The sequence below is a fragment of the Sinohyriopsis cumingii genome, unplaced genomic scaffold, assembly GCF_028554795.1.
Source record: "Sinohyriopsis cumingii isolate HCF-2022 unplaced genomic scaffold, ASM2855479v2 utg000036l, whole genome shotgun sequence".
Lineage (NCBI taxonomy): Eukaryota > Metazoa > Mollusca > Bivalvia > Unionida > Unionidae > Sinohyriopsis > Sinohyriopsis cumingii.
The window spans coordinates 573,691-590,737 of NW_028315863.1; the positions used below are offsets into that span (position 1 = coordinate 573,691).

The window sequence follows — 17,047 nt, forward strand, 5'->3', positions numbered from 1 at the left end:
TTTGTCCAACAAGTCATCAAATCAGGTTGACAACTTGGAATTTTGACATTATAGCAGTATGAGATATCTAAACAGCTGTTCCCAATGTAAAAGCGCTTTTAATGACTGATTTGTCATATTAAAGAACACTCAAGCCAGGTCCAATTAAAATGTTATCAGTCTACAACTGATCAGTTTATGTACTATTAACACAACTTGAACACTGATGACAAAATTGGCTACAGCCAGGTTTGATATAGCATACACCAACCACAAAAGTGCTCAATGATCTTGAGACAGGGTTTTACGAATACATTTTTTACTGATTTGCCTGTTGGTACATATACCCTGATTCAGATTTTTAGAAACTTTTACAATTCTATTCCGAATGAAATGTTTAATTTGCTGCCAACTTCTATTGGCAAGAGCAGCTTCTTTGATCTTAGCATTCTGGCATTGTAGCTTTCCTGGTAATTTTCTGACTTCAATGTAACGATTAAGCTGCCGTTTTACAGCCTCCTGCTCCTCTCTAGTCCACAATGTTCTTTCTCTAAGTGTTTTTTCTGCAATGGATATAATAATTCTCATTATCATCTAACAATTAATCCTAACAATCATATATATGACAGAGTTATCCCAGAAATTTTTGAAGTCATTTTGGTTGATGCCTGCAATTATCATGTTTGTCTGATTCAAAATTTTGTGCTAAAATATTCCTCAAAACTAAAATCAATAAATAATTCAAATAAAATTTTCTATACATATAAAAGAAAATTATATTTTACAAAATTTCTGACTTCAAGAATTAAATTAAGCTGCATCATCATCTATTTATGATGTCATTATTGTAGCCACAGAAAGAGTATCTTTAGGCTGTAATGTGTGCAAGTGAAATTAAACAAGTTCCTGTCACCTTTCATTGTTTGTTAGATTAAAACAGAAATCTCATCTATGGTTATGTGAAGATATCAGATGTTAAATTCAGGGAAAAACAATTTAGCAAATGTATGTCTTCTTAAGTCCATTTAAATCTTTCAACTGTACATTTAATATGCATCCCAACACTTAATGGAGCTTCTTATATTAGCCAAATAAAAACACATTTTGATTACGCTGTTGTTTATATTATTGCTATATCCCCTATTTCTCTGTGCTTTTGTTATAAATTACACAATTGTGAATTTATTTCTAAACCTATTTCCTTACTGCAATCATGAGCTATGTGTATATGTAAAAACAGTTACTCACACAGCTTGATACATAAAAATGTGTTATGTCATTGTCAAAAAATGGAACTACTGAAATATCAAGAATATAATTTGAAACTGATTCTGAATAAAGTACAGTAAGATTGAAAATGCTTGTTCATAGTGATCTTTTATTCCTTCACATCGTTCACTGTGCAATTATGTGTATTTGGAACACTTTGTTTACTTCCCTTATGTAACTTTGCTGGTATTAATATATTTAATGTGAATTATCAACTGGATTGTGTGTGAAATATTTCTCAATTTATTGATACTATCATGTTTCTTTTTCCCCCAAGTCTCAGGACTTTTTAACTAATGAAAAATTTTGGATTTTCAAAATATAATAATTGACAATTAGATCTATTTCAAAGTGATAACAGCATTCATGCAAATGGTGGATGTCATATGTAGTTATTTTCACCATGGTTCCCACGCTTTTCCAGGATGAAATTACTTTTTTCAAGGTTAACATATGACCATTACTGAATGGAAATAAAGAACATTTTTTAGATCATAAAACATACATTTTCTAAACAGAAAGATATTAATCTCTTTCAAGACTCTCCAAAAACACTTAAGTCAGAAAAGATGATCAAGCACAAAGCCACAAAATGTATCACATGACACAAGATTATATCCCTATAAATTGGCATGTAAAGTCATTTCAGTGTACAGAATAAAAATTCTAACTTTATTTTGCTGCATTATGTTGCTAAGTGGGAACAACATAATGAACATAAATTATGGTTTGTTTCCTTTCAAACCTTTAACTCTTAAGAATTCTGTAGCAATATATATATATATATATATATATATACACACACAGGGCTCAAATTTAATACAAATTTAATTGTAGCCAGAAGGACTATGATATTGAGAAATTTACTAGTCCTGCCAAATCTTTACTAGTCCTGTTCACAAAACAATGTCACACGGCTTTCATGTACATGTCTGTGCGTTTGTTTTTGCGAATTGCGTACACCAGTTACACCACATAACGTTCCTTTCCTCATCATAATTCAGACATTCCCAGTTTTTTGTCCATTTCTTCTGAAATTTTCCATTACGCTTTTCCCTATCATAAGAACTATTCCTCATCATTCTGTTTCAACTTCTGCTTTTTTTTCTGGTGGCTGAACACATTCTATCAAATGCCACATTTTGCCTGTCTTATAAGGAGGAAATTGTGCCTTGTTTTGAAATACGATATGTTATAGTAGACACGAATTATTTAAAGCAAGAAAAGGAATGGCACAGTGTCCTTTATATAATAAAGTCAGAGTAAGAAACACATTTCAAAACACGTGTCTTTGCCCCCTCCCACAATTAAATCGCCTCTCCCTAACAAAGACTTAACTTCAGCAGATGTTCTTCATGATCAAAGCAGTGGCTTTTGTAAACACTGTTATAAAATATTAGCATCAGAAGATAGTGTTAGTTTCAGCTTGGAAAAGGTGTGTTCCCATCAAACGAAGCCATGTGACACTCGGCGGGTTGTATTTAATAGCTCCAATTACGGTATCATAAGTCGTAAGTTTGGTAATTGTTCCTAATTAATCGAACTTCAATGTACTGTTGAAATTAATAATAAGGCGGAAAATTTTCAAATCTTAGATGCCTATGCTCCGAGATTTTAATTCCCAACAAATGTACAGCGTTCTGCTTGGATATCTCCATGTGTATTCAATTATTTGTTTATTCTTGTAAGGGAAAAATATAAAAACTCTTCTTATCATCATAGAAAAAGTTGTTGCATAGAAAGGATGTGTCAATAATGTAATCGTAATAAATGATCTAATTCTAATAATTATTTCGATGGAAATGTAAAATATGTAGTTTCCTGTTTGTGACTGTTGGAGTGTTTGGGTAGCGAGAAAAAAAAAAGAACCTTAAATAAAAAAATGTGCAAACTAATTTCTTTGAATAGTTTTTGCCATGTTCTTTTGTGTGGTATACCACTTTGTAGTTTGTTACTGTGGTCGAGTGAATGAAGTGTGATACCATGTCATTTTTTCATTTGATTCGTTATCAGATTAATTAGGATCAATTACCAAACATCCGTTGTTAATGACAGGACCATAATTTGCGCTGTTAAGTGAAATGCACAAAATCGGATGGATTGTTGTTATAGAAACGTACCTTTCCGAGACAGAAATTGACTTCATCTTTTCATGCTATTATTTTAGGACCGTGTTTACAATGGCCACTGCTTTGAGTTTACAGAACAATTTGATAAGTCAAGTCTTTATTAGGCAATGGAGTAAACAAATGCTGACTATTGATAACTGAAACTTACTAGCCCATCGGACTATTAACATTGTGAAAGTTACTAGTCCAACGGGAAATCTGCTAGCCTCGGGCTAGCGGACTACCGCTAATTTCAAGCCCTGATATATATATATATATATATATATATATATATATATATATATATATATATATATATATATATATAAAATTTAAAGTAAAATTTCCTTTTACAGTATAAAAAAAAACCAATAGACACAAATAATTAGAATCTTGTCTTGTAATGAAAAGAGTTTAACCCTGAATTTATCTGTGCCAATAAAATCCCAAACAAGATTTTTCAAACAACCTAATCTCCTCAAGATGATCTGGTTAAAAATTCATCATTTAAAAAACATTTTCAAAAGGGATGATTTAAATTTTGACAAAAGACCTTCAAAATTGTTTACTTTTGTATAAACAAGGACTGAATTTTCTGTAAAATCAACTTGTCTTCTTGTAATTCGTTAATCCAGTCCCCCAACCTGTATTGATACAGGGACTCATATCGTTTTTAACATATAATACAAGGGACAACAATTTCTCATTTCAATTCTGAGATTTAACAATTTGGACTACAAATCTGGCTTAAAATGAATAGCAGTCCGTTTTCTAATACGAGTTTCCTCCGAATATTCCCACCCCATTTTTCATATTTGGACATTTAGGTTGGGGTGTGGGGGGTCATTGCAACTGCATATCGAAGATTTGGAATTTGCCGCAACCTGGTGGTAGCGATATATGGTACTCGCTTACCAGCAGGCCTAGAAAATTTAACCTTATGTTATATTGACTCTTACCTGCATGAAATCGTCAGGAAAAGGATTTATTTCTCAGAAATGGCAAGTATTATAATCGTTATGTCGTTAATCCACTGACAGAAAAGACGAAACTACAGCACAGATGAAACCCAACGCAGTACTCACCATTTGCATTGCTAGTCACATGACTGCACAAAACTCAAATGACGACACTGGAAGTTCAATAGTCACGTGATATCAACAACAAACTACTTTTTAATGTTGTTGCACAGAAATTCAATTATATTAAATGAAAGTAAGACACTTTTTGTAAAAATCATTAATAATTAATTAATTCTGTAAAAACCAGCAGTCTGGCCAGTCTGATTTATATAGCGGAGAGCACATATCAACATGGTAGTCACATGATACAACAAAACTCCAGAAGTTATTCTCGGAATAAATAAAGATGGAGAATTTTGTGTTCTTTCGTTTTTTTTTTTTAATTACAACCAGTATACGACTTCCATTTTAACATTTGAAAATGTAGGTTGTTAGATTTGTGTACTCATGTGACAAGCAATGCAAATCGTGAGTACCAGGTCACATTTCATCAACAATGTAGTTTTATCTTGCCTTTCAGCAGATTAAAGACATAACGATTTTAATACTCACAATTTCTGAGAAAATAAGTAAATTTCATATCGATTTCATGCATGTATTACTCGATCTAACAATGTTTAAAGTTTGCTAGGCCATGTAGTAGGCGGCTACACTTTCCCACCACACTGGCCTCTTGTGATGCTAGACTGGTTTTCATGCCTTCCATGTAAGGAATGATACGGATATTGAGCTGACATTGAAAATAAAAGTCTAATTGACGAATCTAATCCACTGGGCATTTGGATTGACTCTGCAAATATGTTTATTGCAAGCAACCAAACAATCCATACTGCACCCTCCGAATATTCTGGTTAGAACTCGATAAATTTAACTCAAGATGAATTACATGATTGTTTTAGGCGGAAAATTACAGAGTTTTTCCCGACTTTCATCAATATTTGCAAAATTCAAGGACTTTTCATGGTTGGGAAAAAATTATAATTTATCCGACTTTTTCCTGATTTCCAGGTAGCGTGGGAACCTTGTTTCACATGCAAGTTTGCTGCTAGGGGATTTGATACTACCTTCTCTTCTAGTAATAGGCAATCTTGACTGAAATTGCTTTGACAAGATGTGAAATAAAGCATAATTAATAAATCAGAAATTGTTTACTCAAAAACATAAAATGCTTGCTCAAAAAATGGTGGTTGATGCACATCAAGAATATGGGGTTTTAAAACTGAAACAGCTATCAACTTCACCTAGTCCTTTGGTATTATTTTCTTCTTCAATTTTACTTGGTGACAGTAATCATCTTTTCCAACATGATATACTGATATCAACACATTATTGTTTAATAACATTATTGCTGCCCTTCCTGCTTTTCCCCCAAGAATATGAATATTCCTTCATATACATCTGAACAGACTTTAAATTTTGGAAAAGGCTTATTTGTGTCTTCTTTACTGAACATGATTTTGTTTGCTGGATGCCATTTTTGTAGAAAAATTCTATAAACAATGACGTATCATGCAAATGTTTTGGACGAAAAATATGGGCAGTTTAAAGCATCCAAGGTGCTACTGTAATGCTAGTCTGGTTCCCTGATCAATTCCACTGAATATAATATGAAATCCAGATCTGGAGTAAATATGGATAAGACAGTCTCAAGATTTGACTGCAATGATCATATCTTTGTAATTAATCCATAAGTATATTAAAGGTAATTTTGTAAGAGTCAAATCGTAAGGGTTGGCAGGTCTGAGTTGTATAATACAGTCGAACCTGTCAATACTAACCACCTATGAGAACAGGCCAAACCAGCCTTTGTACACAGGTAACCTCTGTGTGCAGGTTCACCTTTAAAAAAGTTTTGGAGAACAAATACTATGCATAGAATATCTATCTATCATTATTGTTACTACATCAACAACATTTATTGAATATCATAATATACACAGATAGGTTTCTCTTTCCCAAACTTTTGGTAACACACAAAATTATTGTATCCTGCTTATCCTAATCCATTCCATAAATGAAACCATCACTAACTCTTTAAAAAAAATCACTGATTATACGTTTTCTTTTGTGCATCATGACAAAACTCCACTAACTGACAGGTTACATAAGACTGTGAAATAGAGGACACTTTGGGTTCACTACTGACAGTTTATATAGAACTTCCTCACGATGCAAATGTTTAGACCACATACACTGATCATTCACTATTAACCCTTTACCTCATGCAAGCATCTTTGGACATCTCTACTCCATTCGCATGGAATCGCCTTTTGACACTTGCTGTAAACATCAGCCATTTTGAGCTGGTTTTCGAAGCGCCACCTTTGGAGAAACCCTCCTTATTAGATGCTACATTCATTTTTGTGAATGACAATTCCGTCAAATCACGTGGTCACTGTTTATGCACTGGTCAATATCTGCTATTTAAAGTAACTGGGTCGTAATCTCCACTCTCCAAAATGGCGGTCACGGATTTCATTCAGTACTTAATGAAGTTTTCACAATTAGAATCACAACTATGAAAGATTCAATAACTTAGGTAAAGGCTCTGATATTGATGGAGGCAGCAATTAGTTTTTTTAAATTATCAAATTCAGATGACTTAGTGATGTAGACGCAGATGAAAAACATGTAAATTTCGAGTATGGGAAATGGCAGCTATGGTTGATCATGCGTCCTTACTGACATGACGGTGAATGATTTCTCTCAAGATTTTAAAGCACATAAAAAATTCTTCTTTGAAGATAATTACACAGCTTATAACAATTGGACTTTACTCTTAAATTTTTTCACATATAATAAATGTGTACCAAAAATGTAAAATGGTTAAAATTGCAGTTAAACATAACATACACTACATTGCTTAACAGTTCACAGGCAGGATTTCATTCAGTACTTACAAAATTTTCATGATTAGAATCACAACAATGAAAGATTAAATAACTTAAGTAAAGGCTCTGATATTGATGTAGGCAGCAATTAGTTTTTATAAATTATCAAATTCAGATGACTTAGTGATGTAGATGCAGACGAAAAACATGTAAATTTCGAGTGTGGGAAATGGCAGCTACGGTTGGTCACGTGGCCTCACTGACATAAAGGTGAACGAGTTCTCTCAAGATTTTAAAGCACATAAAAAATTCTTCTGTGAAAAATAATTACACAGTTATAACAATTGGACTTTACTCTTAAATTTTTCCACATATAATAGATGTGTACCAAAAATGTAAAATGGTTAAAATTGCTGTTAAACGTAACATGCACTACATTGCTTAACAGTTCACAGGCAGGCCTATACGTATGTGGTCGGCTAGGTAACAGGTGTTCTATTTATAGCGCACTGCACTTTGTCACTATGCTCTATGAGGTAAAGGGTTAACTCATTAACCCCTGGCACCATGTTTACGCATCAGGAGGTAGTAGCCTAATGACAAGCTCTGTAGCGTCAAGGTCACGCATGATACACTAAAATGGGTGGTATTATAGAAAGGTAGACAGATCTAGCTCTACAATGATACCAAATAATATGGCCGTTCTAGTTTCACTAAAAGGGGCCCCAAGTGGCCGAGTGGTCTAAAGCGCTCTCCGTTACGGATCACTGCCATCTCACCTCTGTCTGTGCCAGTTCGAGTCTCGGATTCAGCCAATGTGGGTATGTGAGAAAGCTTGCCAGTAGCTTCTCGTGGGTCGGTGGTTCTTTCCAGGTTCTTCCTCCACCATTAATACTGGTCGCCATGTATAGCTTATCGTGTGCTAAAAAAATGGCGTTAAACCCCACAACAACAACTAGTTTCACTACAAAATACAGAGGGACAAACCTAATTTTTTGGACCCAATTTTTTTCCACCCAAAATTCGCCCGTGGTTGGAATCCGATTTTGTGTCAGGATTTTAGACTTTCTGGGCTTAGATCTCAGAAAGACCGGTCTGAACTGCACAAAGACAGGCGAACCTTTGCAAAAAGTAGGATAAGATAGGCATTTGGAATAAGCCAAAAAAAAAAAAAAAAAAAAAAATCCAACTTATACCTTTCTGCTCCTGTGCAAGTCAAATAGACCATGATAAACGATGTATCTAACACAATTAGCATTACGTTAACGGTAAATCTCTTGGAAGTTGATGTGTTAGGATGTATTCAGAAGTAGCCCCCAAAATGTGTTTCCTATTCACATTTGAGCTGAAAATGACAAAAACCTCAAGGGGTTAACGAGTTAATACACTCCAGTGACCACTTAAATCTAATTAGGAAAGATCTGGCTAATGACCTTTGTAAGCAGTAAGCAGATGACTGTTATATACATGATATTCAAATAAGAAATTTACCTGGGGGAAATCAGAAAGGATGTTGAGACAATCACTAAATAAAGGTGACCATTCAGACAGGCGTGACTACTTAATACTGATGATCATTCCAATTCCCAATTTATTTTACCTCAAGTATAACTATTTTAATATATTAAAGTTTATACTAAACCCTCTACAGTTTCCGGTATCTGGATAAATCTCTCACCTATTCTGCGTTTCTTTGATGGTAATTGAGGACTACTATCCTGGTCGTCTTGAAAATCATCCATCGAATCATCTGATGCATCAGCATCAATGTCATCCTCCGGTTCAAATGTCTCTGAAAATAAATCATAACTTGTTGCAGATTGTATACAAAATTTATTTAAAAAAACAACCTGTCTTTTATTCTCCAAATATGTCTTTTAGTGAAAATGCAGTATCAATATAACCATCCATTCAGGAGTAGCAGTATCAAGATTTTCAACACTGGTGGCAGTACTGGATGCCAAATGGGCAACATTTTTAATTAGGACCAGCTAAATTTTATAAGAACCCAAGGCTAAAATGACCATCCATTCATCAGGAGTAGCAATAACAAGATTTTCAAGATGACAATCGTGGCCGATATCAGAGGCACCATTTTCATTCAGGACCAACAAGACTTAGGGATGAATGTGGGGGTTTCAATAGAACTAAGCAAAATTAGATAATTTGATCTGGGGATCCCAATACCCAAGTATTTATTAGTACCTTGTAACCTATTTTACAAGGCCACAGGTGATACTTTGTGTTTAGTGAAGGACATGTAAGCTTGTTTTCATGATATCTCCAATGTGGTGATAAGCTGTTTATTAGTATATTTTACCCAAATTTACTGAAAATGGATTAAGGCATTTTTCAATGTACTCAAATTATGCAAAACAAATGAATTTTAAGCCTGTACTCCAAAGTATTCAGCATATATTTCCATATGCATAATGGTGTTTTGATAAATATATACCATGCTACTGTACATATTCTAGCTGTTTGTTCATGTTTTAAACAGTAGCACACATTGACCTAAAATTGTGAACACTCACTCAAACAGAGCCAAATACATGGTTCCACCACTTTTTAAAAGAAAAATTTACAAGTCTTTTCCATGACGAAATTCATTTTTTCGAGGTTCACATATGACCATTAATCTATGAAATTTAAGAACATTTTATCTTCGCAAACATGAATGTTTCAAATTAAAAGCTGCTTCTATTTCAAGACTCTCTCGTAACATCTGAAGCAGACATGTGACCATGTACTAAACCAAAAAATGTATTGCAAGCAGCAAGCTTGACAAGTGAAAATTCCTATAAAATTGGCATACTAAGTCATTTCAATTTAAAGAATAAAAATGTTAAATTTACTTTGCTGAACTTCGTTATGGTGGTATGATGAAACAATAATAGAACGATTAACTGAAAATAGTTTCGTTTTCCTTCCAAACTTTTAATTCTAAAGGAATAGGAATGATCAGTTTTAAATCAAGATAGCAATGTCTCAAGTAGAATATCTGTTAATTGACATAGCATTTAATTAAAGAAAACAAATGTCATTAGTGCCAGCAAATTCAAAACCTTATACAAGGATTTGGTACATGTATCACTGAAATTTACTTATACAAAGTAAACATTTCCAATCAGTTTAAAAAACAAAACAACTGAAGAAATAATGCAAAGTAAGAGAATCTTATCTCATAATGAAAAAAGTTTCAACCTTGAATTAATCTGTGCTAATAAACCAAAAACGAACATTTTTCAAATAACCTGAATTAAATTTTGACAAAAAGACCTTCAAAATGATATATAAATATATTACTGTATTAGAAAAGATTGAATTTTTGCTAACTCCAGTTATGTCTGCTTGTAATCCAATAAATCAATATCCAAACCTGTATTGATACTCACAGGGGCTGGTATAATTTCTTAAAATTTACCTAAGAATAATATAATACACAGGATCAAGCTTCTCCCATTCTCATGCAAACTATTAAAGAGAAACCTATATTTCAAATTACATTACATTGTGTAATTATTTTTCACCAATGTTCAACTCCAAGATTCGACATTTTTGAATACATAAAAATTTACTTACTACTCTATCTATATGGAATGAGAGCCCATCGTCTAATCCGAGTTCCCTCTGACCCTTGCCACCCATATATTATAACTGGACCCTTACGTTGGGGTCAGAGTCTACCGTCCATCAAAAAGTTGGAATTCACCACCACCATGCATTCTCAACATAGGGTAGCTGCTGACCAGTGGGATTAGTAAACTTAAATGATGTTACATTATGAGTCACACCTGCATGAAGTTAGTAGAAAATGATTTTCTGAGAAACTGCTAGTATCCCAAACCAAAATGCATCCTTGCTGAAAGCTTGTGGCAAGCTTGCGGTAAGCTTGCGATAAGCTAGTTTGATGTTTATAAGCTAACATGGATGCTTGCGCAAGCTTGTACAAGCAAGTGCAGGCTTAGGCAAGATAGCTGGATATAACCGCAAGCTTGCACAAGCTTGCGCAAGCTTGTACAAGCTTTCTTGTTTGCTTCAGAAATGAAAACTAGCTTGCACAAGCTTTCTTGTTTGTTTCATAAAGTAAAACTAGCTTGCGCAAGCTTACTTGTTTTCTTCAGAAAGTAAAATTAGCTTGCGCAAGCTTGTTTTCTTCAGAAAGTAAAACTAGCTTGCGCAAGCTTTCTTGTATGTTTCAGAAAGTAAATTTAAACTAGCTTGCAACAAGTTTCTTCATATATATATATATATATATATATATATATATATATATATATATATATATCCATTACTTGTGAAAGTTTGAGACCATGTATCCAAGTAGCAGGCACCATCACTGTCACGCCCCTACGAAAACAAAGTCATGACTTGATGAACAATCATGAAGTGTTCATGAAAGTTCCTCAAGTAAGTTCATGAGCTTCAAGAATTTTGATGAATCATGTACTTGAAGTTCATGAACACACTGATGAATTTTTATGAACTATTATAATATCTTTGAAGTTCCTGAAATATCATGAACTAATGGTTCATGAACAATTCAAGTACTTTGATGCAATACCATGGTATTTCTTAAAAAAATGTATATTAAATATCTATATCATTATATTCATAAAATGTTCATGAAAATTTATCATACAAACTTCTCACAATATTAGTGAAATTTAAATAAAGGTGAATTTTTTCTTCTTTTTTTAAAATGATATACTGTATAAATGTTCATACAGATCTTTAATTCAATACTTGTTTACTTAACCTGAGTATTTCTGGATTAATATGGGAAAATATTTTCTGGCCAGCATCAACAAAATGTATTTGCTTTAAAAAGCTTTCAATGACTTTGTCCTAACGTTTTTTTTCTTCTCTCCATTACTGTTATAAACTGCTTATTCTATTGACTTAGTCACTGGTTGCCAATTTGCAGTAAAAACCGAAATATATTAACAACGATTATTCTGATTGAATGACTTTGAAAAAAGACGTGATATGATTGGTTAATATACGCGCGCGATTTCTACAGTTAAGCTTGCTCAGAAACCAAAGATCATGCAGATGGTTAGGCAAAAACCTCGAACAAAAACCGTGGACTCCATGGAATGGACAGATGAGAATATTTTCAATATCATTTTTTTAAAGTAAGTAGAAGTGCAGAGAAGCGACTTTGAAGAATGTGAAGGAAATGATTTGGTGAGAGCAAAATTAGGCGGAAAAGCGTACCAAGCCCGGATGACCAGAATTACGGTGAGTATTTTTTTCTTGGTCATTCGTGATTATTTCAGTAGAAGTTATATGGATATTTTATTGGTTTATATATGTCATCATATTATTTATAACCAAGCTAATGACACGATTTTGTTCAGACCTAATTTAAACTTGCTCATCGAAGTTTTGAAAATCACTAAACATTATCACCCCCACCCACCCCAGTTCTCGATACCAGACGTGGTTCGATATCGATAGGAGTTGAGATGTTCGAGATCGTTTTCTTTTACATGACATCACTATTTCTATAATCTGATGTAATTTCGTAATTTAAAAAAAAAAACCTTAAGAAAATAGTTAATGCGTGAAACTGTTCACAATAAAAGTGCAAATAACAACGTGATGAAACCGGAAGCAGCTATACGCAACATGCGGAGTCGGAGTGGATGCATTAGTGACATACTAAGGGCCTATACCACACAAGTCTGGCGTTTTATCAATAAAAAATGGCGAAAATATTTGAAAGCATGAAATAACCGTTATCTGTAATATATACGGTTATTTAGTGTAACGGTGTTGTCAAAAAAAATGTCATATTTTACTGAATAAAACATCCGTCTCCTGTGACTATACCTATGGCTAGACAGATTCAGTTAATATAAAACAGTGACAAAATTCTGCAATAATATAAATGCTCAGTATTATGTGTAAGGGATTAAATCATTTTTGAGTTGGATCATATTATTCCAGTAAGTAAAGTGGAGTACAATGATAATGTGCTAAAAGCTAAAAACAATGTTGATCAGAGATTATCTGTAATTAACTAACTTTACCTTTTTTTCAGACCAGACAGCAGAAAAGTAAAATTGGTAGAGGATGAAGTTTGTAGGTTAAGGATGAAAATTTGAAAACTGGAGGATTCAAGATGGAAGAGACATTAAATTGTGACTGCTGCAACAATGTTAAAGATCCAAACAGTAATCAGATGGAACAGCTTAAGTTGCAGAAGGAGACATTCAGTAGTGACATTGGACAGGATTTGATTAAATTATAGACCCTGCACATCTTCACAAAAGAGTTATCAGACAGGTCAGTCTCTGGAAGAAGATTGGTCAGGAGAAACCCCAGCTGAAAGACAGCCCCATGACAATGAAATATGCTTCAACAGTTGATTGCAGGCAACTGCCCCAATATCTCTTGAACATTTTTCAAAGAAAAATTACAGAACATACAAAAAGTGTTGCTAAGGGTAAAAAAAAAGAATATCACTTGTCAGTTTAAATTTATCTGAAATCAAATACAGTTTTTAAGATAATATGTTGCATTTTATACTGTATTAACCCCATCCCCCATCTAAGGTTACTGTATGATTCAGGATGAATAGGTATTTGTGACTTATCAGGTTATCATATTTTGTTTTATAGGCACTGTTCGTGAAGTCATGAATCATTGAGAAACTTTGTTCATCATAGTTCATGAATATGTTCATGCACTTGATCATGAATGATGATGATCCAATTTGTGGACTGTTTTCAATTCATGCACATTCTAGAATAATTCATGAACCTTTTGATGAACTTTCATGAACAGTTCTTGAACCAAGTTCATGAACAGTTCATTCATTATTCATGATCATTTCATAGGGGCGTGACACTTGCAGCTAGGGGAACACATAAAGCTTCTGCAGCCTTGGGTAAGCTTGCAGTGAATGAATAAACTTGAACAATGGAATTAAACTTAATGTTTTGGCAGAACAGATTTGTTTTCCACTGTATTGCAACTATAAGATTGCATTATTTAATCATTAAATATGCAGATTACTTCATTGGAATGAAGTAAAACTTTGCAATATATTATGATAATTTGGTCCACCAGGAGCAGTTGAGTCTAAAATGCATTTTTGGACAGGGGCCTTCGGACTCCCCGACCCCCCCCCCTTCACATTTTCAGGGGGTTTTTTGGAAGGGGGGAAAACACAATCATGTCTGATTTTTGAAAGCCCAGATGCTTGTAGCAAGAAATCTCTGCAAGCTTGCAACAAGCTAGTAACAAGCTTGCACAAGCTTGTGTATACTTATTGTACTAGGTAAATAAATAACAAGCTTGCGCATGCTTGTGCAAGCTTAAGCTTGCGCAAGCTTGTGCAAGCTTAAGCTTTCGCAAGCTTGTGCATGCTTATGACACTTTTGTTAAATAAGCTTGCGCAAGCTTGCTGCAATGTTCCAAATACAAGCTTGCCGCAAGCTTGCTGCAATGTTCCAAATACAAGCTTGCCGCAAGCTTTATAAATAAGCTTGCGCAAGCTTGCTGCAATGTTCCAAATACAAGCTTGCCGCAAGCTTGCTGCAATGTTCCAAACACAAGCTTGCCGCAAGCTTTATAAATAAGCTTGCGCAAGCTTGCTGCAATGTTCCAAATACAAGCTTGCCGCAAGCTTTAAAACAAGCTTGCAATTTTGGTTTGGGATTATCATTATGTCTATTTTCATTACAATAGCCTGTGCTCCGTTCTTGTAAGCAAAGGCTGAAGATATATATATATATATATATATATATATATATATATATATATACTCACAGGGCTACAAAAACTTACATTAGTCTGCTTATATGTGACTTTATCAGTCAATCTGCCAATGATCTCTAAGACTCCAGACCTCAAATATCTGACAGAAAAGTAAAAATTGCCACTATTCGTTATTATGAGTTATGAAGTGGACTTGTGTGATAAAACATGAGATGGCAATCCCTTTCATGGTTAAGTGATCTGTTTATTGTGCTGAGTACCTGTCATGTCCCTGTGCTTGATAAGGTATAGCAACATTGTACATGTAAATGGCTATGTGTTCTGCCATGCACCAAGTAAATATTCTTTTATCATTTGTTAACTTGCAAGGCCTTCTGCCATGATGCTCTATGTCAAGCTTGGCTTAAATTAGTACCCAGGCTTTTCAAATGATAGTGGACTGCTTCGATGGCCTAGTTGTTAGAGCGTCCGCCTTGGATGCTGGAGGTCATGGGTTTGATCCCCGGCAGAGTCATACCAAAGGCTTACAAAAATGGTACTTACAGCTGCCTCACTTGGCCCTCAGCATTAAGAGGTTAGTGTTAGGACTGGTCAGCCTGGTGTCAGGATAATGTGACTGGGTGGGACATCATGCTACATCACTATAAACTACCACACTGCTGACATCGTAGCAATATGACTGAAAAATTGTTAAAGCTACGTTAAAAATCCAAATCACATACACACACACACACACACACTCAAATGACAGCATTTGCTGATGGATATGTAATGGTCAATGCATGCTGGGACATAACATAAGCTCACTTGACTTATGATCAGGTGAGCTAACAATGAAACAAAATTCAAATTTTAGCTTTATCATTTAAGACTAAAGAGTGGACCCCAGGTGACAAAGTGGTCTAAAGTGCTGATCTTCACCAATCACTGCCATCTCACCTCTGTCCATGTGGGTTCAAGCCTTCGGCTAGGCCAATGTGGGTATGTGAGAAAGCAGCCAGTAGCTTCCCGTTGGTCGGTGGTTCTTACCAGAGTTTTGCTCCAACAGTTATACTGCACTGAGAAATGGTGTCAAAACCAAAAACAGAAAGGGACTAAAGTACTCACCTGATGCATCAAATTCAATCTCATCAAAATCCATTCCTTTGTATTTGCCAATATTTCCTGTGTTGAAGGCATGAAGTACTTTTGTGACCTTTGCAAGTTCTAGAGTGTTGTCAGGCAATCTGTAGAATTCTCTGTGAATTCTTATATCATGGCCAAGAAATTTTGCTAAGATGTCCTGGCTATTTGAGCTTAAGCCTAAGACTTGACAAAGTGTTGCCAGCTGCATTCTCAGATTAGTTGAAGTTATGCGTGATGGATGTTTTGCTCCTGATTTGTGTGCCATTTCACGCAATGCATCACTTCCTCTGTGGGTAAAGGCTGAATCGGTCTTTCCAAACAAAAATTCTGAGGTCACTCCAACTTGATATCTGTTGTCAATCAGAACCTGAAACATCCACAAGTATACAATTTACCATTTTCATAATGTAAAACTTTAATCATAATGATAAAGAACCATGCATAATTATAAGCAGTGTAATCAATGATTAGTTATCCCACCTCTACAAAGTTTCAAGATATCTCTAGTAGGCACTGTAAACATGAATTATCATGCAGAAATTATCTACACTAAGTGACCATTCCAGTGGCCTAAGTGGTAAATCTTCCACCTCTGATGCAGGAGGTCGCAGGTTTCAAACCCCAGCCAAGTTATACCAAAGACTAGTAAAAATGATACTAGCAGCTGCCTCACTTGGCGCTCAGCATTCAGAGGTTAATGCTAGGACTGGTCAGCCTGGTGTCAGGATAATCTGACTAGGTGAGACAAGAGGCCACATATCTGTAGCATGATGCCCAAGTGCTAGACATCACTGTAAATTGCCACAGAGCAAACAAATTCACACTATCATGATTCTGACAGAGAACTGTTCACCCCTTGCAAGTGAACTTTTTTTTCTGCATTTTCCCCCTTACATTCTATCTTTTAATCTTTAAAAATTTAAATTTTGTATTTTTAGCTGCCAGTATTGTGCTGACATACCAATAAAACCCACTTACTGGA

The 17,047-nt window shown here is 34.6% G+C and overlaps 1 protein-coding gene across 1 annotated transcript; it reads right to left on the reverse strand.

Annotated features, from left to right (window-relative positions):
- Nucleotides 1–261: 261 nt before the first annotated feature.
- LOC149775008 (uncharacterized) lies at nt 262–16,341 on the reverse strand. Its single transcript, XM_089944544.1, has 3 exons — nt 16,048–16,341; nt 8,888–9,001; nt 262–542 (listed from the first exon to the last, which is right to left on the reverse strand). Exons 1-3 carry the CDS (start codon nt 16,328–16,330, stop codon nt 262–264), a joined length of 678 nt encoding a protein of 225 aa, XP_089800670.1. The 5' UTR covers nt 16,331–16,341.
- Nucleotides 16,342–17,047: the final 706 nt, after the last annotated feature.

Bases quoted from the DNA above. Each gene is read 5' to 3' on its own strand.
- LOC149775008 (XM_089944544.1), bottom strand. From the start codon at position 16,330: ATGGCACACAAATCAGGAGCAAAACATCCATCACGCATAACTTCAACT. The intron at 9,002-16,047 runs GTGAGTACTTTA...ATTTATTTTCAG, and splicing joins GATTGAATTTGATGCATCAG to AGACATTTGAACCGGAGGAT. The intron at 543-8,887 runs GTGAGAGATTTA...TATCCATTGCAG, and splicing joins ATCAAAGAAACGCAGAATAG to AAAAAACACTTAGAGAAAGA.